At 44.3% G+C, this 26,657-nt stretch overlaps 2 protein-coding genes across 3 annotated transcripts in view; both read right to left on the bottom strand.

Moving 5' to 3' along the window:
• LOC130282607 (zinc finger protein 271-like) overlaps positions 1-26,657 on the bottom strand; it is a 330,526-nt gene that overhangs the window by 166,198 nt on the left and 137,671 nt on the right. The gene's annotated exons all lie outside the window — the stretch shown is intronic.
• Positions 16,339-26,657, bottom strand: part of LOC130282616 (zinc finger protein 883-like) — a 61,001-nt gene continuing 50,682 nt past the window's right edge. The window contains exons 4-5 of one of the 2 annotated variants that reach the window (XR_008846471.1): positions 20,167-23,359; positions 16,339-20,056 (exon numbers count right to left, since the gene is read on the bottom strand). Coding sequence is in view for 1 of the 2 variants with exons in the window: in XM_056531042.1 (XP_056387017.1) it covers positions 21,720-23,359 (1,640 nt within the window). In the remaining variant the exon portion in view is untranslated. Of the gene's footprint in view, positions 20,057-20,148; positions 23,360-26,657 lie in introns of those variants that run through there. The other variant, XM_056531042.1, reaches the window with a different exon arrangement.

Here is a 26,657-nt window from a genome sequence, read left to right as displayed (position 1 = left end):
TCTCACACTTATCCCCCCATCCACAGGATCAGTTCATTTATTCCCCTTTAACCCCTTCCTGGATGCAGGGCCGGCCCTACCTCCCAGGCGGCACATTTTTTTTTTGTGCCATCTAGGTTCATGGTAGGCCCGGCCCTGCCGCTGTGGTGCATAATAGCACAGCGGCCACTTTAGACAGTGAGTCTGTGGCCTGCCGGCCTGGGTCTGACTAGGGACAATCCTCCGTAGACCCGCACAGGAGGACGCAGGACGCACGCCAGGTGAGAGTGTCTATGTGTGTGTGGCTCGATGCTACCTAATGTGGGGAAACTGCTGCCTAACTAATGTGGGGGTACTGCTACTTACCTAATGCTGCAGATTAATGTGAGTTGCAGTGCAATTTTATGGAATAGTATCTTTTATTTATTTATTTATTTTTTTTTGGGGGGGGGGAGGGGCAGCATTTCAAGCTTGGACCCAGGCAGCACAATGTCTTGGGCCAGCCCTGCCTGGGTCCAAGCTTGACCCACGTCCAACGTCCAACTAATCTCCTGCTCTTCACGATGCATTGCAGAAGAACGATGCTTTCAACCGGGATCCCGCCACAGCTGCCAAGACCAAGATTGCGGCAATCTCAGCAGCATTAACCCCATAGATGCCGTGGTAAGTACTGACCACAGCTTCTATGGGATTGACAGGGGGTTCCTCCAGTCCTTCATCAGCGATCCTCCGATGCGATAGTGGGGGCCCGATGGTTGCTATGGCAGCAGAAGGCCAGCTGATGGTTTCCTGTCTGCCTAGTACGGCAGCCTGTGAGGTCCATAGCAAACCTATACATAATAGATATCGCCATGGTCGTCATGACTTTCACAATAAAACGATAATGGTATTGATCCCGTACAGTGAACGCTGTAAAAAAACTGCAAGAATCGCAAATTTTGGCCCAAAATTTGGAATAAAAATGATGAAAAGGAAGAAAGTATGGCACAAATGGTACCAAAAAAGTACAGCTCGGCCTGCAAAAAATAAGACCCCACATAATGGAAACCCATGAAAAATAAAAAAAAATTGGTGATACAAAAAAGGGGAAAAAATTGTAAAAGGAAAAAGAACATCAAAAGCGACATAAATCGGGCATATAAATCGCCATCATCATACCGGCTTACAGAATAAAGAGAACGTCATGTTTACCACACAGTGAACGCCATAAAAAAATAATTTAAACAAAACCCTTAAAGGGGTACTCCACTGCCCCAGCATCCAGAATATTTTGTTCTGAACGCTGCAAGCATCGGTCATGCCCCCGCAATGAAAGTCTATGGGAGGGGGCGTGGCAGCCACCATGCCCCCTCCAGTAGACCTGCATTGAGGGGGCGTGGTGTGATGTCACGAGGGGTGTGGTTGTGTCACCACGACGCCTGCACCCAGCATTAAGAACAAAATATTGTGGATGCTGGGACAGTGGAGTACCCCTTTAAGGACTCAGAGCATACATGTACGCCCTGCTGCCCTTCTATGAAGCGCGCTCAGGAGCTGAGAGTGTGCATCATAGTGGGATGGGAGTCGCTGGGAACCATCCCGGACTTCACCCATGATGCCGGTGTATTGCATCAACCCTCAAGTTTGATTGCGGATTTAATATGTAAAAAAATATATATTTTGGGTGCTCAGCGGAGCTCATAGGGACCACCGGGATGTCCTGATCAGCTGAGAGGACCGCGGGAGGGCCCTTACAAGGCTCTGCAGACTGGAGCAACCGAGCACCGATAACACTGATCAGAGATCACATGTAATAGTCTCCTACGGGGACTAAAAGACAGTGTAAAAATAAAAAAATTATAAATGGGAATTAATCCCCTCCCATAAAAGTTTAATCACCCCCCCCCCCTTTCCCATTAAAAAGTAACCAAATTCCAGAATTGCGTATTTTTGGTCATTTTGTATACCTTATAAAATGGATAACCCCTTAAAGACTCAGTTTTTTTTTTTCATTTTTGCACTTTCATTTTTTCCACCTCACCTTTCAATGTTCCACCTATAGTCCCATATGAGGGCTTGTCCTTGTTGTTCTTGTTCTTGTTGTTGTTCTTGTTGTTGTTCTTGTTGTTGTTGTTGTTCTTGTTGTTGTTGTTCTTGTTGTTGTTCTTGTTGTTGTTCTTGTTGTTGTTCTTGTTGTTGTCGTCCTTGTTGTTGTTGTTCTTGTTGTTGTTGTTCTTGTTGTTGTTCTTGTTGTTGTTGTTCTTGTTGTTGTTCTTGTTGTTGTTCTTGTTGTTGTTCTTGTTGTTGTCGTCCTTGTTGTTGTTGTTCTTGTTGTTGTTGTTCTTGTTGTTGTTCTTGTTGTTGTCGTCCTTGTTGTTGTTGTTCTTGTTGTTGTTGTTCTTGTTGTTGTTCTTGTTGTTGTTGTTCTTGTTGTTGTTCTTGTTGTTGTTCTTGTTGTTGTTGTTGTTCTTGTTGTTGTTGTTTTTTGCGCCACCAATTGTACTTTGCAATGACATCACATAAAAAATTATTTGTAGGACAAAATTGAAAAAACAAAAACACCATTTTGTAATTCTGGCGTCTTCCATTTCTCCGTAGTGCTTTTTTCGGTACAAATGACGCCTTCTCTTTATTCTGTAGATCCATATGATGAAAATGATCCCAATTTATATAGCTTTTATTTTGTTTTACTTCTTTAAAACAACTTTTTGCACAAAGATTAGCATGTTTAAAAATGTTCTATTCCGACCTCTATAACTTTTTTATTTTTCCGCATACGGGGGTGTAGGACGGCTAATTTTTTGCGCTGTGATCTGTACTTTTTTTTGTACCAATTTTGTTTTAATGGGACTTTTAGATCGCTTTTTATAAAAAATGTTTAGCGTATACAAAGTGACCAAAAATGCCCAATTTTGGACTTTGGTATTCTTTTATGTATACGCCATTGACCGTGCGGTTACACTAACATTATATCTTGTGGTTCGGACATTTACGCATGCAGCGATTCCATATATGTTCATCCCCTTAAGGACCCAGCAAATTTCCGTTTTTGCACTTTAGTTTTTTCCTCCTCCCTTCTAAAATTTTATTTTGCACCTACAGACTCATATAAGGGCTTGTTGTTTTTTGCGTCACCAATTGTACGTTGTAATGACGTCACTTATTTTATAACATAATTTGCAGCGAAACAAAAAAAGGTGAAATAAAAATTAAAAAAATTTGGGGGCTTCCGTTTCTACGCAGTGCACTTTTTGGTAAAAATGACACCATATATTTATTCTGTATTTCCATACGGTTACAATGATACCCAATTTTTATAGGCTTTTTTTATTTTACTACCTAAAACAAATTATTACTCCATGCACCAAAATAGTGGTCTTTACCTGCGGTTTTATTAACCTTGTTACACGATTTTTTTTTCATGTAGTTTTTCCAGATTCACTTTTTTATTTTCTCGCATTCACCCTCCAATAGACTGAAGCCCCAATAAAGTCATAGTTACTGTTTTCTCAGAGGGTGAACGTCTTCCCTCCTAGTTTGTCCATCAGATGTTGAGTCGTGAGAGCGGCCGGTCATCGCCCCGGTTTAGCGGTGAGGAGGCATCTGGCTGGGGAGATCCCTAATATTAGAGTCCGCCATGATTGTTGGGGTAGGATGATTGATATGCGGACAGATCTCTGGGTGGACACAAATTCACCGTATACGGAAGGAGACCATTCCCGGACCTGGCCCCCATGGAGCGCGGTGAAGGGACCGATATCTATGAGGACTGAACGGTAAATACAAATGGTTTTGTTTATGAAGCTTCTTTGTGGATCCCAGTGATTCAGAATACAAATTCTCTGCAATCTCCGCTCCTGTAGTCATTATACTATTCCATTCCGCCTCCAGAATCCTCTGTCCTCCTCCTCCTCCAGACTCCTCTGTCCTCCTCCAGACTCCTCTGTCCTCCTCCAGACTCCTCTGTCCTCCTCCAGACTTCTCTGTCCTCCTCCTCCAGACTCCTCTGTCCTCCTCCAGACTTCTCTGTCCTCCTCCTCCAGACTCCTCTGTCCTCCTCCTCTAGACTCCTCTGTCCTCCTCCTCCTCCAGAGTCCTCTGTCCTCCTCCTCTAGACTCCTCTGTCCTCTTCCTCACTCCTCTTCTAGACTCCTCTGTTCTCCTCCTCTGTTCTCCTCCACCAGACTCCTCTGTCCTCCTCCTCCAGACTCCTCTGTCCTCCTGCTCACTCCTCTTCTAGACTCCTCTGTCCTCCTCCAGACTCCTCTGTCCTCCTCCCTCCAGACTCCTCTGTCCTCCTCCTCCAGACTCCTCTGTCCTCCTCCCTCCAGACTCCTCTGTCCTCCTCCTCCAGACTCCTCTGTCCTTCTCCTCTAGACTCTTTTCTTCTCCCTCCAGACTCCTCTGTCCTCCTCCTCCAGACTTCTCTGTCCTCCTCCTCCAGACTCCTCTGTCCTCCTCCTCCAGACTTCTCTGTTCTCCTCCTCCAGACTTCTCTGTCCTCCTCCTCCAGACTCCTCTGTCCTCCTCCTCCAGACTCCTCTGTCCTCCTCCAGACTCCTCTGTACTCCTTCTCCTCCAGACTTCTCTGTCCTCCTCCTCCAGAATCCTCTGTCCTCCTCCTCCAGACTCCTCTATCCTCCAGACTCCTCTGTCCTCCTCCTCCAGACTCCTCTATCCTCCTGACTCCTCTGTCCTCCTCCTCCAGACTTCTCTGTCCTCCTCCTCCAGACTCCTCTGTTGCCCCATGCATTCTGTAAAAATAACCCAGATAAATGTTCATGTATTTCTTTAGAACACTGGGTGCTGACGGTGGGTTCATGACATAACTGCCACGCCCCCTTGTGATGACACGTCATGCCCCCTCAATGAAAGTCTATGGGAGGGGGTGTGCCGGACGTCACAACCCCGCTGCCCGCTCCAAGCGTTTGATATAAAATATTCCGTACGCTGGAGCAGTGGAGTACCCCTTTAAAACTTCAGCTTTATTGCTCCAAGCAGGTATACACTCAGGAGGATAATGCCGCACATATAAATATATCGACATACGGAGAAGGTGCGGTGGCCCCAGACGTCCTGCACAATGACCTTACAGCCAATGGCCGAATCCTTCACACAAGAACTGGACACAATGGGAGAAGGCAATGGGAGACTATAACACTGCACACACTGATCTCTTATACTGATCATTGTTATCCCATAGGGACCTATAACACTGCACACACTGATCTCTTATACTGATCATTATTATCCCATAGGAGACTATAACACTGCACACACTGATCTCTTATACTGATCATTATTATCCCATAGGAGACTATAACACTGCACACACTGATCTCTTATACTGATCATTGTTATCCCATAGGGACCTATAACACTGCACACACTGATCTCTTATACTGATCATTATTATCCCATAGGAGACTATAACACTGCACACACTGATCTCTTATACTGATCATTGTTATCCCATAGGGACCTATAACACTGCACACACTGATCTCTTATACTGATCATTGTTATCCCATAGGGACCTATAACACTGCACACACTGATCTCTTATACTGATCATTGTTATCCCATAGGGACCTATAACACTGCACACACTGATCTCTTATACTGATCATTGTTACCCCATAGGGACCTATAACACTGCACACACTGATCTCTTATACTGATCATTGTTATCCCATAGGGACCTATAACACTGCACACACTGATCTCTTATACTGATCATTGTTATCCCATAGGGACCTATAACACTGCACACACTGATCTCTTATACTGATCATTATTATCCCATAGGGACCTATAACACTGCACACACTGATCTCTTATACTGATCATTGTTATCCCATAGGGACCTATAACACTGCACACACTGATCTTTCACATTGATCACTTGTTTCTCATAGGAAACCAGTGATCGATGATTCTGCCGCTTGACTGCTCATTCGGTGATCGGACAGCGAGGAGGCAGGTAGGGACCCTCCGGCTGTCATGTAAGCAGTTCGGGTCCCGGCTTCACTATGACACCGGGCCCGCCGTGATATGATGCGGGGTCTCCGTGGGACCCCGCGTTATATCACGGGAGCGGGACCAAGGACGTACTCATACGTCCTTGGTCCTTAAGAGGTTAATTTTAACAAATTTTAACAGCCAACCATGAGCGTCCACATTACCGAAGAGCTGGACACGCAAATAGAATCCACCCAGGTACATAATCTTCATCTATATATATATATATATCTAAATAAAATGTCTATATCCAAGTATTTATTTAGTGAAAAAAAAAATTTTGTTAATACTTTAATAAGTTTATTCCATTTTTTACATAATTGTTCATAATTTATTATATGGTAAGAACAATTTACATTTTTAGATCCTGTTAGCGTATATTAATGGGAGATAGTTCACCAGCATGGTCAGGCCATGGGCCTATAGATAACGGACTCGGGGCGCACAGGAACGTTCTGTATCCTTTAAAGATTCATTTTTAAGGAATTATTTTTGTCTCTTCCAGTTTATTTAATACGATATTGTTTCATTTATTTTTAGACACAGAGTCAATTCGAGCCTCCACAGAGGGCGAAAAAAAACGAAATAACCCAGAACCAAAATCAGGAAAGGTAAAGAGTTTTCTTTTTACACAAAAGATATGGTCAAACCTTTTTTTATTGAAACCTGTTATCATTTTAATATAAAATTTCTAAAAAAAATATTAAATCCAATTTCATATAATCATTTTTGTTCTCTATATTTTTTGATCCAGTCTCAAAGCAAAAGAAAACATTGGGAATTTTCCGTAGATCCAAAGGATTTCGAAAGTGAAGATGTACCGTATTTTTCGCAATATAGGACGCACCGGCGTATAAGACGCAACCAATTTATAGGTGCAAAATCTAAAAAAAAAGAAAGATTTTGAACCCAATAGTGGTCTTCAACCTGCGGACCTCCAGATGTTGCAAAACTACAACTCCCAGCATGCCCGGACAGCCGTTGGCTGTCCGGGCATGCTGGGAGTTGTAGTTTTGCACCATCTGGAGGTCCGCAGATTGAAGACCACTGCATTGGAGGTAATACGTGTCCCCGATGCTCCGGACCCGTCACCGCTGCCCTGGATGTCGCTCCATCGCTGTCGCTCCGGAACGTCTCTGCTGCCGCCCGGGTATCCTCGCTCTCCGTCGCCGGCTATTCAGTCGGGCTGTTCGGGACGCCGCGGTGAAATTGCACCGGGTTAGTGTCACTTTCCCTTCAGACGCGGTGGTCAGCTTTGATCGCCGCATCTGAAGGGTTAATACAGGGCATCACCGCGATCGGTGATGTCCTGTATTAGCCGCGGGTCCCGGCCGTGGTCCCGAACAGCCCGACTGAATAGCCAGGTTAGTGCTTACAGGACACCGGGAGGGACCTTATCTGCCTCCTCGGTGTCTTCTCCGTTCAGGGATCCCCTGTATGGCCGGCGCTCTCCTTCCTCGTCATCACGTACGTGCGTCGGCGTGCGTAACGACGTGATGGCGGCGACGGAGAGCGAGGATACCCGGCTGGCAGCAGAGCTGTTCCGGAGCGACGGGGACGCGGCGACAGCGATGGAGCGACATCCAGGGCAGCGGTGACGGGTCCGGAGCGGCGGGGACACGTGAGTATTACCTCCTATGCAGTGGTCTTCAATCTGCGGACCTCCAGATGTTGCAAAACTACATGCTGGGAGTTGTAGTTTTGCAACATCTGGAGGTCTGCAGATTGAAGACCACTATTGGGTTCAAAATCTTCATTTTTTTAGATTTTGCCCCTAAAAATTGGGTGCGTCTTATACGGTAAGCATGCTGGACGAGTAGCGATCCTTGATCGGGTTCAAGAAATGAGAGCGTAAGTTTGTCTTCACATTTCTTAGATTTATTTTTGAATTAAAAAAAAATCGTCTTTGATATGTGTCCAAATTTTTTTTTACTCTCATTATATTAAAAAAATGAATATTACCTATTACCTGTGTGTAAAATACTTACCTTAATGATCCAGATCCTATAGACAGATTATTTAGGAGGGTTCATAGAAGATAATCAGAACATTTTAATTCGATTGTAATGTTTTTTTCTTTTTTTGCCAGAACAACATCTAATACACGGCTTCAAATGGAGGAGCCTATTGAGGAGCCTATTGAGGAGCCTATTGAGGAGCCTATTGAGGAGCCTATTGAGGAGCCTATTGAGGAACCTATTGAGGAGCCTATTGAGGAGCCTATTGAGGAGCCTATTGAGGAACCTATTGAGGAGCCTATTGAGGAGCCTATTGAGGAGCCTATTGAGGAGCCTATTGAGGAGCCTATTGAGGAGCCTATTGAGGAACCTATTGAGGAGCCTATTGAGGAGCCTATTGAGGAGCCTATTGAGGAGCCTATTGATGAACCTATTGAGGAACCTATTGAGGAGCCTATTGAGGAGCCTATTGAGGAGCCTATTGATGAACCTATTGAGGAACCTATTGAGGAGCCTATTGAGGAGCCTATTGAGGAACCTATTGAGGAGCCTATTGAGGAGCCTATTGAGGAGCCTATTGAGGAGCCTATTGAGGAGCCTATTGAGGAACCTATTGAGGAGCCTATTGATGAACCTATTGAGGAGCCTATTGAGGAACCTATTGAGGAGCCTATTGAGGAGCCTATTGAGGAGCCTATTGAGGAACCTATTGAGGAGCCTATTGAGGAGCCTATTGAAGAACCTATTGAGGAGCCTATTGAGGAGCCTATTGAGGAACCTATTGAGGAACCTATTGAGGAGCCTATTGAGGAACCTATTGAGGAACCTATTGAGGAGCCTATTGAGGAACCTATTGAGGAGCCTATTGAGGAGCCTATTGAGGAACCTATTGAGGAGCCTATTGAGGAACCTATTGAGGAACCTATTGAGGAGCCTATTGAGGAACCTATTGAGGAACCTATTGAGGAGCCTATTGAGGAACCTATTGATGAACCTATTGAGGAGCCTATTGAGGAGCCTATTGAGGAACCTATTGAGGAGCCTATTGAGGAGCCTATTGAGGAACCTATTGAGGAGACTATTGAGGAGCCTATTGAGGAGCCTATTGAGGAACCTATTGAGGAGCCTATTGAGGAGCCTATTGAGGAACCTATTGAGGAGCCTATTGAGGAGCCTTTTGAAGAACCTATTGAGGAGCCTATTGAGGAGCCTATTGAGTAACCTATTGAGGAGCCTATTGAGGAACCTATTGAGGAACCTATTGAGGAGCCTATTGAGGAACCTATTGAGGAGCCTATTGAGGAGCCTATTGAGGAGCCTATTGAGGAACCTATTGAGGAGCCTATTGAGGAGCCTATTGAGGAGCCTATTGAGGAACCTATTGAGGAGCCTATTGAGGAGCCTATTGAGGAGCCTATTGAGGCAACCACTGACTATGAGGGAGATAGGCAAACAGCTACAATATCGTCTAATTTGCGCAAAAAAGTTTCTCAATGGCATAAACCTTCTACTCGGAGAAGCCACAGCTCCAATTGGCAGGAAAGGAATAGAGAGGGCGCTACCTAGCGCATTACCACTAAAAATCAGGGTGAACAGAGGTAATTACAATGCTCACCCAGAATGTTACACTCACCAAGTGTAACAATGGAAAAGAACTTGTGTGTGAGTATGCCGGCAGCCGGTCCACCTTCGGAAAGATGCACAAAGAAACAAGGAGCCTCCAAGGAGGTGGCGGACATCAGGAGGCGCTGGACACACTCGGAGGGTAAAATCAGCTTTAATCACCCATCGTGCAACGCGTTTCACAGATTATCTGCTTCATCAGGCATGATGCCTGATGAAGCAGATAATCTGTGAAACGCGTTGCATGATGGGTGATTAAAGTTGATTTTACCCTCCGAGTGTGTCCAGCGCCTCCTGATGTCCGCCACCTCCTTGGAGGCTCCTTGTTTCTTTGTCCAATTGGCAGGAGGCCGTCATGGAGGCACTAGAGAAGATGGAGAATAGTTTAACGGCTAAGCTCCTCCAATTGGATATGCGGCTTCTTCTTAGAATGTGGGGTCTCAGGACCGACACCCAGTCCAATTAGGGATTTTGCACTTAGCTTAGTCCCTGGTATGGAGAAAATGACAGAAGAACAATTGACAAACTTCAAATCTAGAGTCATACGTCTGGTCTAAGACTGTACACCCCCCCCCCCCCCCCAAGTTCAGAATCCTCCACCCTCACCCTCAATCCAACAACCCCGACCCAGATCATACCCCTCCATATTGTTATGCCGAGCGCTCCGGGTCCCTGCTCCTCCCCGGAGCACTCGCGGCGTTCACCTCCATGCAGCGCTCAGGTCAGGCCCGCTGACCGGGAGCGCTGCATTAGTGTCACCGGCGGGGATGCGTCCTGCATAGCGGAACGCGCCTGCCTGCAGCTCGCATCCCAATCCCCTCACCTGCCCCGTCCTCCGTCTGCTCAGTCCCGGCGCACGTGTCCCCGCTCCCTAGGTCGCGCGCGTGCCGGCTCTCTGAGATTTAAACTAGCCCAATCAGTACATACACCTGTGTCCTCCTTATAAAAACCCACTTCCCCTTCCTGGTATTGCCGGATCTTGTTGCCATTGTGCCAGTGAAAGCGTTTTGTGTATGTTCCAAGCCAGTGTTCCAGACCTCCTGCTGTTGCCCCTGACTACGACCCTTGCCGCCTGCCCTGACCTTCTGCTACGCCCGACCTTGCTCTTGCCTAATCCCTTGTACCGCGCTTATCTCAGCAGTCAGAGAGGTTGAGTCGCTATCGGGTGGAACGACCTGGGGGTTACCTGCCACAGCAAGTCCATCCCGCTTTGCGGTGGGCTCTGGTGAAAACCAGTAACCCCTTAGACTCCGTTCCCCTGGTACGGCCCACGCCATCACCCCACTGTATACCCATCCGGACCATGACACATATACACCCCTTACCAAACATCGAGGCACGAGGAGACATACGAAGAAGCCGGCAGCTTTATAGGAGGATGTAAAATAAATGTTATATTTTTTTTATATTTTAGATTAAAAGGGAAGTTATAATGTCATTTATAATGTTTGGAAAAAAAAAACAACTACAACAAAAGTTTATACTTTTAAAAAGTAAAAAGTTTTATAAAACCAAAGTTTCTGTTATTTTTTATTTATTTTTTAAATACAACAAGTAGATGAATAATAATATTTCTTTTTGGGGGTTGCAGAAACTTCCGGTATCTGTAAAATAAAAATATTACAGCAATTAAAATTCTCTTGAAAAAAAAAAAAAAGGTAAACAAACTAAATCACTATCTGTTTGAGGGTTACCTAACATTTTATAATCAACATTTTGAGACTATGCCCTAGTGGTCTCCAACCTGCGGACCTCCAGATGTTGCAAAACTACAACTCTCAGCAGCTGGGAGTTTTAGTTTTGCAACATCTTGAGGTCCGGCGGTTGGAGACCGATGTCCTATAGATAATCACACACATCTATTTGAATAACAAAAATACAATTTATATGTATGTGTGTGTATATATCTATATATATATATAAAAGCTTTTTCACAGTCTTGTTCTTACCCTTATTTTTAAATAACCTTTTGTAAGATTTAGTTACAGCTCGTCCAGAAAAAAAAAAAAGAAAGGATACGTGAAGTAAAACGATGTACATAGGAAAGTTGTACAGTTGACTATGGTAACCAAATTGTATTTTTACAGACAATATGCCGTATTTTTCGCCCCCTTTAGGACGCACCGGCGTATAAGACGCACCCAATTTATAGGTGCAAAATCTAAAAAAAATAAAGATTTTGAACCCAATAGTGGTCTTCAACCTGCGGACCTCCAGATGTTGCAAAACTACAACTCCCAGCATGCCCGGACAGCCGTTGGCTGTCCGGGCATGCTGGGAGTTGTAGTTTTGCAACATCTGGAGGTCCGCAGATTGGAGACCACTGCATAGGAGGTAATACTCACGTGTCCCCGCCGCTCCGGACCCGTCATGGCTGCCCTGGATGTCGCTCCATCGCTGTCGCCGCGTCCCCGTCGCTCCGGAACGTCTCTGCTGCCGGCCGGGTGTCCTCGCTCTCCGTCGCCGCCATCACGTCGTTATGCACGCCGACGCACGTACGCGACGACGTGATGACGAGGAAGGAGAGCGCCGGCCATACAGGGGATCCCTGAACGGAGAAGACACCGAGGAGGCAGGTAAGGTCCTGTAAGCACTAACCCGGCTATTCAGTCGCGCGGCGGTCCCGAACAGCCCGACTGAACAGCCGGGTTAGTGTCACTTTCCCTTCAGTCAGCTTTGATCGCCGCGTCTGAAGGGTTAAAGGGGTACTCCGGTGAAAATCTTTTTTCTTTTAAATCAACTGGTGGCAGAAAGTTAAACATATTTGTAAATTACTTCTATTAAAAAATCTTAATCCTTCCTGTACTAATTAGCTGCTGAATGCTACAGAGGAAATGCTTTTCTTTTAGGAATGCTCTTTGATGACATCACGAGCACAGTGCTCTCTGCTGACGTTATTATAATAATAATAGCACTTTATTTATTGTTGTCCTTAGTGGGATTTGAACCCTAGTCCCCAGCACTGTAAGGCAGCAGTGCTAACCACTGAGCCACCATGCTGCCCTTAGCATACATCTGCTATGCACGGATGCTAAAATGGACAAAGATGTCAGCAGAGAGCACTGTGGTCGTGATGTCATCAGTGTTCCAAAAAGAAAGGAATTTCCTCTGTAGCATTCAGCAGCTAATAAGTACTGGAAGGAGTAAGATTTTTTAATAGAAGTAATTTACAAATATGTTTAACTTTCTGCCACCAGTTGATTTAAAAGAAAAAAGGTTTTCACCGGAGTACCCCTTTAATACAGGGCATCGCCGCGATCGGTGATGTCCTGTATTAGCCGCGGGTCCCGGCCGTTGATGGCCGCAGGGACCGCCTCGATAGGTGTGTATTCGCCGTATAAGACGCACCGACTTTTCCCCCCCAGTTTTGGGGAAGAAAAAGTGCGTCTTATACGGCGAAAAATACGGTCCATTTTATTTTTAGAAGCTGATTGGTTGTCATAGTAACATGCACCACTCTTCCTCTGAACATTTTTAGATTATTATAATAAAGACTTACCTATACCTGATCTTACCATGGCACAGATCCAACTGGAGAACAAAAGTAGCTTGTGAAGGCTTCACGAACTTGCATCACGTTGACTGATGACCTTTGTGATAATGGTTATAGGCCGCCCATTGGTGCTTCATCAATGTCTTCAATGACAATGCAATCATTAGGCTGGTGCTCTATTAGGAAATTCTATAGAACCACACAAGCCTTTATAACGAAATCCACTTTTCGAGGCCTCAGTTGGATGCAGGTGGTCAATACCCTCCAACGATTAACAAGAATGCCAAAAGCAACACTCGACATGTCTTTTGGCCCTTGTTTGCCGATAATTAAATATTCTCCTTTGTTCATTTCGGGTTCTGCTGGCATAGGGCTTTAATAAATTCTTGGACATTTGAAAAGCCTCATCGGCCCCCAGCACATGAGGCAGTAGGGGTCCAGTGGTTCCAGGTAATGCTTTGGGCCCTGGGATGTTAAAGTTCCCACTGTATAAAGCTCGGCCAAGATTAGACTCTTCGAATACTCTTGAGTCATTGTTATGACCTTACGCCCCAAAATCCACGGCGAGGAACCGATATTTGGAATCTGCAATGGCCATTAGAATCACACTAAAATACTTTTTGTAATTAAAATAAAGGGATCCACTTCCTGCAGGCTTCCGGATTCGGACATGTTTCCCGTCCAGTGCACCTACACAGTTCGGAAAATTGGCAGTCTCCTTAAAGGAGTACTCCGGGGAAAATCTTTTTTCTTTTAAATCAACTGGTGGCAGAAAGTTAAACATATTTGTAAATTACTTCTATTAAAAAATCTTAATCCTTCCAGTACTTATTAGCTGCTGAATGCTACAGAGGAAATTCCTTTCTTTTTGGAATGCTCTCTGATGACATCACGAGCACAGTGCTCTCTGCTGACATCTCTGTCCATTTTAGCAACCATGCATAGCAGATGTATGTTAAGGGCAGCATGGTGGCTCAGTGGTTAGCACTGCTGCCTTGCAGTGCTGGGGACTTGGGTTCAAATCCCACTAAGAACAACAATAAATAAAGCATTATTATTATTATAATAGTGTCAGCAGAGAGAACTGTGCTCATAATGTCATCAGAAAGCATTCCAAAAAGAAAATAATTTTCTCTGTAGTATTCAGCAGCTAATAAGTACAGGAAGGATTAAGATTTTTTTATAGAAGTAATTTACAAATATGTTTAACTTTCTGCCACCAGTTGAGTTAAAAGAAAAAAGATTTTCACCGGAGTACCCCTTTAAATCAACTGGTGGCAGAAAGTTAAACATATTTGTAAATTACGTCTATTAAAAAATCTTAATCCTTCCTGTACTTATTAGCTGCTGAATACTACATAGGAAATTCTTTTCTTTTTGGAATGCTCTCTGATGACATCACGAGCACAGTTCTCCCTGCTGACGTTATTATAATAATAATAACACCTTATTTATTGTTGTCCTTAGTGGGATTTGAACCCAAGTCCCCAGCATTGTAAGGCAGCAGTGCTAACCACTGAGCCACCATGCTGCCCTTAGCATATATCTGATGTCAGCAGAGAGCACTGTGCTCGTGAAGTCATCAGTGTTCCAGCAGCTAATAAGTACTGGAAGGATTAAGATTTTTTAATAGAAGTAATTTACAAATATGTTTAACTTTCTGCCACCAGTTGATTTAAAAGAAAAAAGGTTTTCACCGGAGTACCCCTTTAATTGCATGTAAAGGCAGTGAAAGGCTCCATGTTGCTGACGGACCACATTCACAGGATGCACCCAATAATAACAACGGCGCAAACTCTGCCTGGTCCTCTCCTTTTCCATCTCTCGAAGCTTCATTAGCTTTAACCGCAAAAAAGGCGAAACAATCATCTTGGAATATATAGATATACACCAGAAAAACTCCTCAGCTCAGGTAAACACTTGCTTCTCCTTCCAACACACAAGCAAGAAAAAAGTCAGACGGAAAACACTCACAGTTTTTATTTCCTTTTTTTTTTCCTTGGAAATTCAATAAAAACAAGAAGAACTTTATTTACATTTTTGACAAACATAAAACCGTATTCTTTTTAAAAAAATGGAAAACGTATTAAAAAGTATGCAAACAGACATCCGTTTTCAAACCGTATACGGTTGCATACGTTTCGATACGGTCAGGAGACATACGTTTTTTTAACAGAAACGGGATACCTCATCTGTATTACAAAAACGAGATGTGAATGCAGCCTAAGAGAAATACCAAGGACCCTTCACAGCTCAGGCAGATCCTGGACAGGTTTATAGGAAAGCGCAGTGAGCAGAAAGGGAAAAAGGATGCACTCACCCGTATAAACTTGTTTGAAGAAATGTATTCAATGACAGCACGGCATAGTACAGCGGGTAGATACAGAGGAGCGACCTCACAGCGACAGACTGTTTCTTTCGGCTCGAGAAAGTGCACTTGGGCGCAAGAAACAGTCTGTCGCTGTGAGGTCGCTCCTCTGTATCTACCCGCTGTACTATGCCGTGCTGTCATTGAATACATTTCTTCAAACAAGTTTATACGGGTGAGTGCATCCTTTTTCCCTTTCTGCTCACTGCGCTTTCCTTATAAAAATAAAAAAATCCTGATCGGGTTATAAGCTGTATACAAACATAATGGAAGAGCCAGAAGATCAATTACTGAGGAAATAAACAGAAAATCAGAACGAGGTGATAATAATGGGGACTTTATCCTGATATAAACTGGGAGACTGAGACCTGACCAGAGGGGGCGCCCTACTAGACTTAATATTAGCAAACAGACCTGACCAGAGGGGGCGCCCTACTAGACTTAATATTATCCAACAGACCTGACCAGAGGGGGAGCCCTACTAGACTTAATATTAGCAAACAGACCTGACCAGAGGGGGCGCCCTACTAGACTTAATATTATCCAACAGACCTGACCAGAGGGGGCGCCCTACTAGACTTAATATTAGCAAACAGACCTGACCAGAGGGGGCGCCCTACTAGACTTAATATTAACCAAGGGACCTGACCAGAGGGGGCGCCCTACTAGACTTAATATTATCCAACAGACCTGACCAGAGGGGGCGCCCTACTAGACTTAATATTAACCAAGGGACCTGACCAGAGGGGGCGCCCTACTAGACTTAATATTAGCAAACAGACCTGACCAGAGGGGGCGCCCTACTAGACTTAATATTATCCAACAGACCTGACCAGAGGGGGCGCCCTACTAGGCTTAATATTAACCAAGGGACCTGACCAGAGGGGGCGCCCTACTAGACTTAATATTAGCAAACAGACCTGACCAGAGGGGGCGCCCTACTAGACTTAATACTAACCAACGGACCTGACCAGAGGGGGCGCCCTACTAGACTTAATATTAACAAACAGACCTGACCAGAGGGGGCGCCCTACTAGACTTAATATTAACAAACAGACCTGACCAGAGGGGGCGCCTTACCAGATTTAATATTAACCAATGGACCTGACCAGAGGGGGCGCCCTACTAAACTTAATATTAACAGACCTGACCAGAGGGGGCGCCCTACTAGACTTAATATTAACTTACAGACCTGACCAGAGGGGGCGCCCTACTAGACTTAATATTAACAAACAGACCTGACCAGAGGGGGCGCCCTACTAGATTTAATATTAACTAACAGACCTGACCAGAGGGGGCAGCCTACTGGACTTAAAGGAGTACTCTGGGGCAGACTACTCCTGCTCCGTTCTGCCCGGGCTGCAAAAAAATGAAAATAAACCATCACTCACGTTCCTGGGTTCCTGCGGCGCACCACTACAGCTGATCGGTCCTCCGTTCCATCTTCTTCATACTTCCATGTGAACGAAGCGTCACATGGCGCTCAGCCTATCGCCAGCCGCCGCGATGTTCTGCCTCGGTCCATAATAGGCTGAAGGCAGTGAAGAAGCATTAAAAAGCTATTGAGAAAAATGTAAAATATGTAAAAAACAGATAAATGCCGCAAAAATAGACACAGAAAGACTCATTGCCAAAGAGAGTAAAACTAATCCCAAAATGTTCTTTAACTATATAAATAGCAAAAAGATCAAAAATGAAAGAGTTGACCCTTTAAAAAATGATGAGGAAGAAATTATAAATGGGGATCAGGAAAAAGCAAATATATTAAACAAATTCTTCTCCACTGTATTCACCGAGGAATGCCATGTGAAATACAGCGAGATAAGGTAAACTCCCCAGTACAGGTCACCTGTCTAACCCAGGAAGAAGTACAGGTCACCTGTCTAACCCAGGAAGAAGTACAGGTCACCTGTCTAACCCAGGAAGAAGTACAGGTCACCTGTCTAACCCAGGAAGAAGTACTGGTCACCTGTCTAACCCAGGAAGAAGTACAGGTCACCTGTCTAACCCAGGAAGAAGTACTGGTCACCTGTCTAACCCAGGAAGAAGTACAGTGCTGCCAACAAAAAATCAAAATAGACAAATTACCCGGTCCAGATGGCATTCACCCCGTGTTCTAAGGGAAATAAGTAAAGTAATAGACAGACCCCTATTTTTAATATTCAGGGACTCTGTAGTGACAGGGACTGTTCCCCAGGACTGGCTCATGGCAAATGTGGTGCCAATATTTAAAAAGGGGTCAAAAGGTGCCCCCGAGAATTATAGACCTGTTAGTTTAACCTCCATTGTATGTAAATTGTTTGAGGGTTTTCTAAGAGATGGTGTTTTGGAGTATATTGATAAAAAAATGTATGACTCCATATCAGCATGGCTTTATGAGGGATCGGTCCTGTCAAACTGGAGGGTTTTTTGCCTTCCTCTGGATCAACTCAGTAGGGACTCATTAGGGATACTTGATGGACTCTGGTCTTTTTTCAACCTTATGAACTATGTTACTATGACTAAACTTTAAGGACAAGCACCTCCATCAGCGTCCCATAGGTGTAGCAGTTACCATCTAGCCAGTGGACGTGAGCATTAGAAGCAGTGCCGGACTTGGACTCTACAATGTTGGACTCATATAATGAGAGGTTGTCACCCTAACTGATGTGACCGCACCTTTAAAGGAGTTATATTATCTCCATCTGAACAGCTCTCCCATAAAGATACATAGGGGGTGGCTGCCCCCTCTTAAGGCAAGGGTTGTGACGCGCTGCCCCAGGGGAGTGATGGGGCACTAGCGCTCGGACCCCAGCAGGATAGGGGATTTTTTTTTCATGAGACTACTCCTTTAAGATGTAACAGAGTGCACATGTTCTCTATAGAGATTGGTGAGGGATATTAGCTGCACAAGTGGAAGCTGCACCAGTGTCCTGTCCTATAAAATCTAATAATAAACCTGATTGTATGAAATCATTACGTATTTTGCCCGTCAATTCCAATAGGACTTCTTGATGTATTTTGTGACTGCCCAGTGTATTCTGACTCCACGTGGTCTCTCTCCCTCTTAGCCGCTATATGGTGCTAGGGCAGGGGAAAAAAACACACTCGCCTAGCCCTTGTACCCCGCAGCACAGTCCTATCATTTTTTTCTCTTCAATCTTTGGAGTAGAACCATCAGCCAATCACTGCCCCACAGTGGTGTCCAATGACAGACGATAATTGGCTGGGTGGGCAGGCCCTTCACCCAGTACTTGCCTTGGAAAAGGAGAGAAGAGCAGGGGACTAGGGCTAGGTAAGTACAATATTTTTATATAAAACCAATCAACAGGGTCACCTTGAAAGACTGACGAGCCATAAAATACTGGAGACATGTCATTTGTTGGCCGTATGCTGTGAAACATTTAATATATACATAAAGTACAAAGTCATTAATACTGTAATGTGTGTTTCGTCCACGTCATGGCTGTGTTCTGGTAATATTTGACAGTCCTTCGGAACATAATGTGGGATATGTGGTTGTTATGGCTATTTTATGATCCTCTACCAGAAAGCCACATGGATTTAGTTAGACAAAGGCAAGTTGGAGGCTTTTCTTTGAGACGGTCTCCTAGGCATGTAAACAGGGGCCTTTTGTAACAATAGTCAAAGACCACCTGTGAGCTGGATAAGGGGCGGATAAAACAACATAAAAGGCTTTGCAAGGAGAATGAGGGTCTCTTTCTCTCCCGGGACAGCATACCATCACACCTTCCAATCAAATTCCTGGTGGAAGCCATTGATCAACAGAAGGAATGCAGATACTTGTCCACTGCCTCTGCTCCATTTTCATACTTGCCATAAGGGTGCCCCGAAGCTGAGTATTTTCAGTTACATTATTTGTGTGTTTTATATATATAATAGTTGTACAAATTAAGGAAAATCCACCCAAATAGCCAACAGATAGTGTCTTCTGCTATAATTCTTGTATATGTTTCCTTACACTGCAGATTTAAGTTTCTAGCTATTAGTATTATCTTTTTCTCTCTTAGTTAGAGTGTGTTTAGTTACCATATTTTTCGCTGTATAAGACGCAATTTTTCTTGGGGGGGAAAAAGTCGGTGCGTCTTATACGGTGAATACACCCCTATCGCGGCGGTCATTGCGGGGGCATCAACGGCCGGGACCCGCGGCTAATACAGGACATCACCGATCGCGGCGATGCCCTGTATTAACCCTTCAGACGCGGCGATCAAAGCTGACCGCCGCGTCTGAAGGGAAAGTGACACTAACCCGGCTGTTCAGTCGGGCTGTTCGGGACCGCCGCGATCTCACCGCTGCGGTCCCGAACAGCCCGATTGAATAGCCGGGTTAGTGCTTACAGGACACCGGGAGGGACCTTACCTGCCTCCTCGGTGTCTTCTCCGTTCAGGGATCCCCTGTATGGCCGGCGCTCTCCTTCCTCGTCATCACGTCGTCGTGTACGTGCGTCGGCGTGCGTAACGACGTGATGGCGGCGACGGAGAGCGAGGATACCCGGCCGGCAGCAGAGACGATCCGGAGCGACGGGGACACGGCGACAGCGATGGAGCGACATCCAGGGCAGCGGTGACGGGTCCGGAGCGGCGGGGACACGTGAGTATTACCTCCTCCTGCAGTGGTCTTCAATCTGCGGACCTCCAGATGTTGCAAAACTACAACTCCCAGCATGCCCGGACAGCCAACGGCTGTCCGGGCATGCTGGGAGTTGCAGTTTTGCAACATCTGGAGGTCCGCTGATTGAAGACCACTATTGGGTTCAAAATCTTTATTTTTTTAGATTTTGCCCCTAAAAATTGGGTGCGTCTTATACGCCGGTGCGTCCTATAGGACGAAAAATACGGTAATTTGTGCATTGCATATTAGGATATAACTCTTCCAAAATTCCTAACAAATAGGTTGGTCTGTGGGGTGCTATGAATGCATTTGGTCTCCAGTAATACTGCTAAATTAAGTCTATGCACCTGGTCTGTGAATATATTGTATTCACTTGACCACATGGTGGCAGCCATTTTGTGTCTCAGCCATTGATGACCTCAGATGCATGGTCTGCATATATTTAACTGGTTGTATAACCTTTGGAGCCAGATCTAATTCTACCCCAAAGCCACGAACCACAACAGTGGTGTTTGGGTGAAAGCATAGTGGCTGGTGCTCTATAAACACAGTATAATCTCAATAGAAAAACAAACACATACGCTATAGTGCTGCTCCATTGGAAACGTCTGAATAAGAGTGCTGATGCAGTTGAACATGGAAGCTTGAGAAGCCGTATATGTCTCCTGTTAACATCTTGCGGACGGACTTGAAACACGTTGGGTGATTATTTACTGTTGGATTTGTTTGTAACATTTATGGAATATTTATATAAAGAAAGAAGATTGGTTGCAGCAATATAGCGTATGTGTTCGTTTTTCTATTCTGGTAATATTTGGTCATGATCCCTAAAACCATGGATCTCCCCTCATTGTCTGTGTGCCTCCAATATTTTGAGCCCTTCTGGGTTTAATAAGAAGAATTATAACGGCCGTGAAGACAGAACACAAACTCCTTAGTGTGTGGGGGTCTTCATGGCCATTATATTTCTCCCCTTCCCCCAGAATTAGAGGCACACATACAATAAAGTGAGGTCCTTAGTTTCAGGGCTCATGGCCAAATATTACTATAATAGTTATTGGGGGCTCGTCCGGGATCCTTACTGCTGTCAGTTTCTAACTCAGAACCTCATCTCTAGGTACCAGCTAACTAGACATTTCTTATGCTTCATATACATTAATACTATGAATATATGACATCTGTGATAATGTCGGTCATTCCTGTGTCATGGCTCTTTAAATGCTCCTTCAATTGACTTTTATAAGGAAAGTGTTCACCACACTGTATGCAGGAGAGCTGCCTCCTGACTGTGTGGATTTTCCGGTGCATATTATAGTTTAACTTCGTTTTAAATCCTTTCCCGCAGTCAGGACAAGTGTATGGCTTCTCCCCGGTGTGGACTCTTTGGTTAGTGATCAGATGGTTTTTCTGTCTGAGCACCCAAATGGCTTTTCGTTGGTATGAATCTTTTTCTGGTTTATAAGTCCAGACTCTGTACTAAAGGACTTATCACAATCAGAACACGAGAATGGTTTCTCTCCTGTGTGACTTTTCTGATGCTTCACAAGTTCCTCGTGTTGGATAAAACTCTTGCCGCAGTCACCACAGATAAACTGGTTTCCATCAGCTTGACAACGCTGGTGTCTAAGAAAAACAGCATTGTGGGTGAAGCTTTTCCCACAGGCACAACAGGAAAAGTGTTTTTTTAGGTGTGAATTCTCTGATGCTTCACAAGTTCCTCGTGTTGGATAAAACTTTTGCCGCAGTCACCACAGATATACGGGTTTTTGTCTGCATGACAACGCTGGTGTCTGAGAAGAACATCATTGTTGGTAAAGCTTTTCCCACAGATAGAACATGAAAAGTGTTTTTTTAGGTCGTGAAATCTCTGATGTATCAATAATTTGTTCTCATTGACAAAACATTTCCTGCAGTCAGAACACGTCAAAGTCTTATCGCCCCCGTGTTTCTGCTGGTGGCTGGTGAGGTCATCCTTTCTGTGGAAGCACTTTCCACAGTCTGAGCAAGAAAATGGTTTACTTCCCATGTGGATCCTTATATGCTCCGCATGATCTGACTTGTTGGAGAACTGTTTTCCACACTCAGAACACGTGAAAGGTTTCTCTCCGGTGTGAATTCGTTGGTGTATGACAAGTTGAGAATTACAAGAAAACTGTTTGTTGCATTGGGAGCAATAAAGGCGTTTTTCAATTTTGTGGACCTTCCTATGTTCCAACAGGTCTGACTTAAGGGAAAACTTAGCCCCACACTTTAAGCAATTAGATTTTCTCACTTTGGTTGATTTATCAACATTGTGGGATTGGATCTGGTGCCTCATGAGGTCCGACTGGGAGAGAAATTGTTCCCAACAAATAGAACATGTCGGCTTCTTTCCGTTGTGTGCTTCTCGATGCTTGACAAGATTCCCATGATTTTTAAAGCTTCTTTGGCACACCGGGCATGTGTACCCTGTCTTAGCAGGTTGGGGGGATGGAGATGTGAACTTGATGTACTTGCTGCCTTGCACCAGCTGTGGGGAATTCTTGGTAAATACGGTATCTTCCATGTTCTCTCCGGTATATGTAAAAGCATAGATCTCATTTTCCATCAGACTGCTTCCATCACATAATACTGATTCCTCCTTGATATGAGTTGGTGAATATTCTAGTGTAAGGTCTGGAGAACAAGTCAGGTGGTCTGAGAGGTTTTCTCCTACACCTAAGGTTGTTTTCTCCTTAACATTTGATGGATATTGCTCTGTATCACCAGTATTTGAAAGCTTTCCTTCTTCCCAGTAGGGTGGTTCCTCCTTAACATCAGTAGATGGATATTGATCCGTATGATCTGAGAGTTCAGGGTCTAAGATGGTTCCTCCATTACATGAGACTGTTTCCTTCTTTATATAAGCAGACTGATAACAAGTATCTGCGGCTATAGACGTGTTGAGGTCTATGAAGTTTCCTTCACAACACAAGACCGGTTCATCTTTTATAGTAGAGGAATATTGTATATACATATTAGTGTCTTTAAGATGTCCATCCTCCCATGAATCTGGTTCCTCCTTAATATGAGTAGAAGGATGTGGTTGTGTATGGCGTTTTGGTCTAGGAACATTACCAGCTTTAGGACTATTGAAATCCCAAAGTGCATCTTCCTCCCCAACGTGAGAGGATTCTTCCTTTACGTTATCCGATGAATGGGCCTTAACGCTTTGGAGCTGCTCTTCTTCAGGCAAAGTTGCATGTTCAGCCATGTTCTCGGTATTTACCAAATCTGGTTCACATTTTGCGGTGGATTTTTTATTTAGCCTGGAATCCTCATGTGTGAAGACACTGCTGGTCTTATCTGTTAAATAAAACACACAGCAATGAATACAAATAGTTTAAACAGGATGGAATGATACTGGATCAAGAAATATTTCTGGGTTACATATACAGTCCTCACAAACCTCAGGTCTCAGGTGACACAGTCCGTACCAAATGTTCATCTGGGGATATGGGGTGTATGGAGTAATGGGTATGTTCAGTAAAGAAGGATTAGACATTTTTAATTTGAACAGTTGATTTTGTTCTATATGATTAAACACCAGAGGTGTCTGGATGGTACAGATATGTCTAGCAGTGGCCCGTTCCCCTCTCTTTATTGAGAACACAAGCATGTTTGGCTGAACCGAATGTATATGGAGAGGATGGAAGGAATAGGCTAAACCAGTGATCAGCAAACGGCTACTTATGGTGTACGGCCACCTTCACCCACCACAGGAGACTAGGCCTTTATTTATAGAGAGTTCATTTGTAGGCTAAGACTTGTATGGTTGTTTATGGTGTTTTGGCAGGTACAGGAACGTGGATGCTTTCTTCTCCATGTAGAACAATCATGTGGAAATGACATTAAACTCTCTGGATGAGCGTAAAAAAATACATGGATGTGATGTTGCCATTCAGAATCAGACATAGATGTCACATTATTTACCTAATACAGAGATTTATAGAATAAATCAGAACTTAAATATTGAATGTATTGGTTTAAGTGCCTTGTACTCAATAAACGTTGTTAATGCAAAAAAAAAAAAAATTGAATGTATTGTAATCTCACAACCCACAATGTCATCTGTGGCCACTTACTACCCAGACTAAGAACTCAGGGTGCCCGGTCTTCGGCTGCCCATGAACATGGGATTTTTTCTTGGAGACATTCTCAGACACAGACGGAGTATATATCAGGTCAAACTTTGCAATGACCCTGGAGATCAGTGGTTTCATCAGGAATACAATGCACTGCTCATCTTAAGAGGACTTTATGATACAATTCATGGCATAATTCAGAGTGACTGCAGGAGACAAAAGTAGCCGACATACATACATAGTAATAATTTCTCATTTTATGTCAAATTTTTATCAATTTGTCAAAGCTCTGGCGGCAGGATATCTTGGGCAACTTCTGAGCCCAAGACTATCACGATCTATGGGCAAGTCTATGGGACCTCCATCACATCCATCTCCAGATCGTAATTGTCTCAGGCTCGCAGTGAGGCCCCCCGCGATCACCGGAACAGGACCCCGATGCTCTCAGTGAAACGGCACGCGCTCCATTTATTTCTATCAAAGAATCGATGATGCCCGAGAGCTGTACTCTGGTCTATTCGGTGCTCCCATAGAAGTAAATGGAGCATGTGTTGGCTGCAGCACATGCTTCTCACTGAGCACCTGGTCCCGGTGATCGCAGGGGGCCCCAGTGGTCGGACCCCCTGTGATCAGCTACTTATCCCCTATCCTGTGGATAGGGGACAAATTATATTGTGCCGGAGATCTCCTTTAAGTTGCTCCAGAATTTTAAAAAGATACATTTAAGATTTTTTTTTTTCCAGAAATCACCAAGGCCTTGAAGTTAATCAGGTGGAGAGATGTAATGGCTGAGGGACAACACAGATCAGATCTGCTTTATATTGCATTTCAGATTTAGAATATACACGCCCTGGTAACAATGCTGGTAACAATAAGACAAAAACAAAAGCAATAGATAAAAAATGATTGTCATCACAGAAGATGTATGTGTCACCAATGCCCCGCGGAGGTCAATAACACGAGAGAAGTTACAGTATGAATTGCCAAATCTGAATCTCGATATAAAGTAGTCCCACTCTCCATGACCTCTGATGTCATGTAAGGTGCGGCTGCTATAATTTCATAGAATTAAAGGGGTACTCCCCTATACATCTTATCCCCTATCCAAAGGATAAGGGGACAAGATGTCTGATCTCGCCTGTGGCACCCCAGACATCTGTTGCATGGAGTGAACTTCGCTCTGTGCCAAATGACTGGCGATGCGGGGCATAGGTTCATGACGTCACAGCCACACCCCGCTCGTGACGGCCGTCACACCCCTGGCATTCCAGCGCTGTACCTGACGCTCTAAACGAATGCCGGATGCAGCATGGAAATCGTGGGGGTCCCCAGCAGTGGGACCCCGCGATCAGACATCTTATCCCTTATCCTTTGGTCTAGGGGTGGAGTACCCCTTTAATGCAATTCTGACGCAAAACATCTTTTTCTGAACAAAACCAGCTTCCACTGCTTGAGATCCGGCAATTCATCCTGTAGATTTATTCATCTTTCTTTACACTTGTCGGAATCAATTCAATAATGCGGCAGACATTGTGAGGCTTTGTCCGGCCAATGATCTGATATCAGGTAGGACAATAATGTAAATAACATAATGACTAAGTGAAATGAACCAGACCATAGAAATGAGAGACATCAGGTAAAATAGACAATGATTGGTCAAAGAGACCGCTTCATCACTCTGACAATAATCCAATATTTACGGTATGGTTGGCCAATTGAACATTATTATATATATATATATATATATATATATATATATACACACACACACACAATGCATTAGGGAAGTCTTCAGAAACTTTTTTTTTTTTTACATTTTGTTATGTTGCTCCAAAGGATGTCTAGGGGTGGAGTACCCCTTTAAGTTAAAAAAATAAATAAAATTTACTTCCTTCATCATTCTGCACTTGATACTCCATAAAGAGAAAGTGACAACAGAATGTTAGAAAGTGCTGTCAATTTATTAGAAATAAATAATGAAAATTGTACAAGCACATAAGTGTTCAGACCCTTTGCTATGACACATGATATTTTAGCTTTGGCTCCTCCGATTTGTCCTGATTATCTCTGAGATGTTTCTCCACCTTGATTGGAGTCACCTTAGGTAAATTCACCTGACTGGACAAGACACAGCCCTATCTACATAAGGTCTTACAGCTGACAATATATATCAGAGTAAACACCAAGCCATGAGGCGGAAAGAACTGCCTGTAGGCCTCAGAGACGGCATTGTGTGGATTCACAGATCTGGGGAAGGGACAAAAATATTTCTGCTGCAAAAGCTCAGAAGCCTCCATAATTCTTACATCAATCAGGAATCTTCCTAGAACTTCCGTCCCACCAAACTAAGTAATAGGGGGAGAAGGGGCTTGGTAAGAGACGAGATCCACTCTGGCTGACCTCCAAAGATCCAGTGTGCAGATGGGAAAAAGATCCGCAGAACCATCACTGCAGCCTCCACAATCTGGTCTTTCTGGCCAGTGGCCAGAAAGAAGCCTCCCTTCAGTAATTAACTATTG

The sequence above is a fragment of the Hyla sarda genome, chromosome 7 (genome assembly GCF_029499605.1).
Source record: "Hyla sarda isolate aHylSar1 chromosome 7, aHylSar1.hap1, whole genome shotgun sequence".
In the NCBI taxonomy this organism is placed as follows: domain Eukaryota; kingdom Metazoa; phylum Chordata; class Amphibia; order Anura; family Hylidae; genus Hyla; species Hyla sarda.
This window is presented reverse-complemented; position numbering and strand designations above follow the sequence as displayed.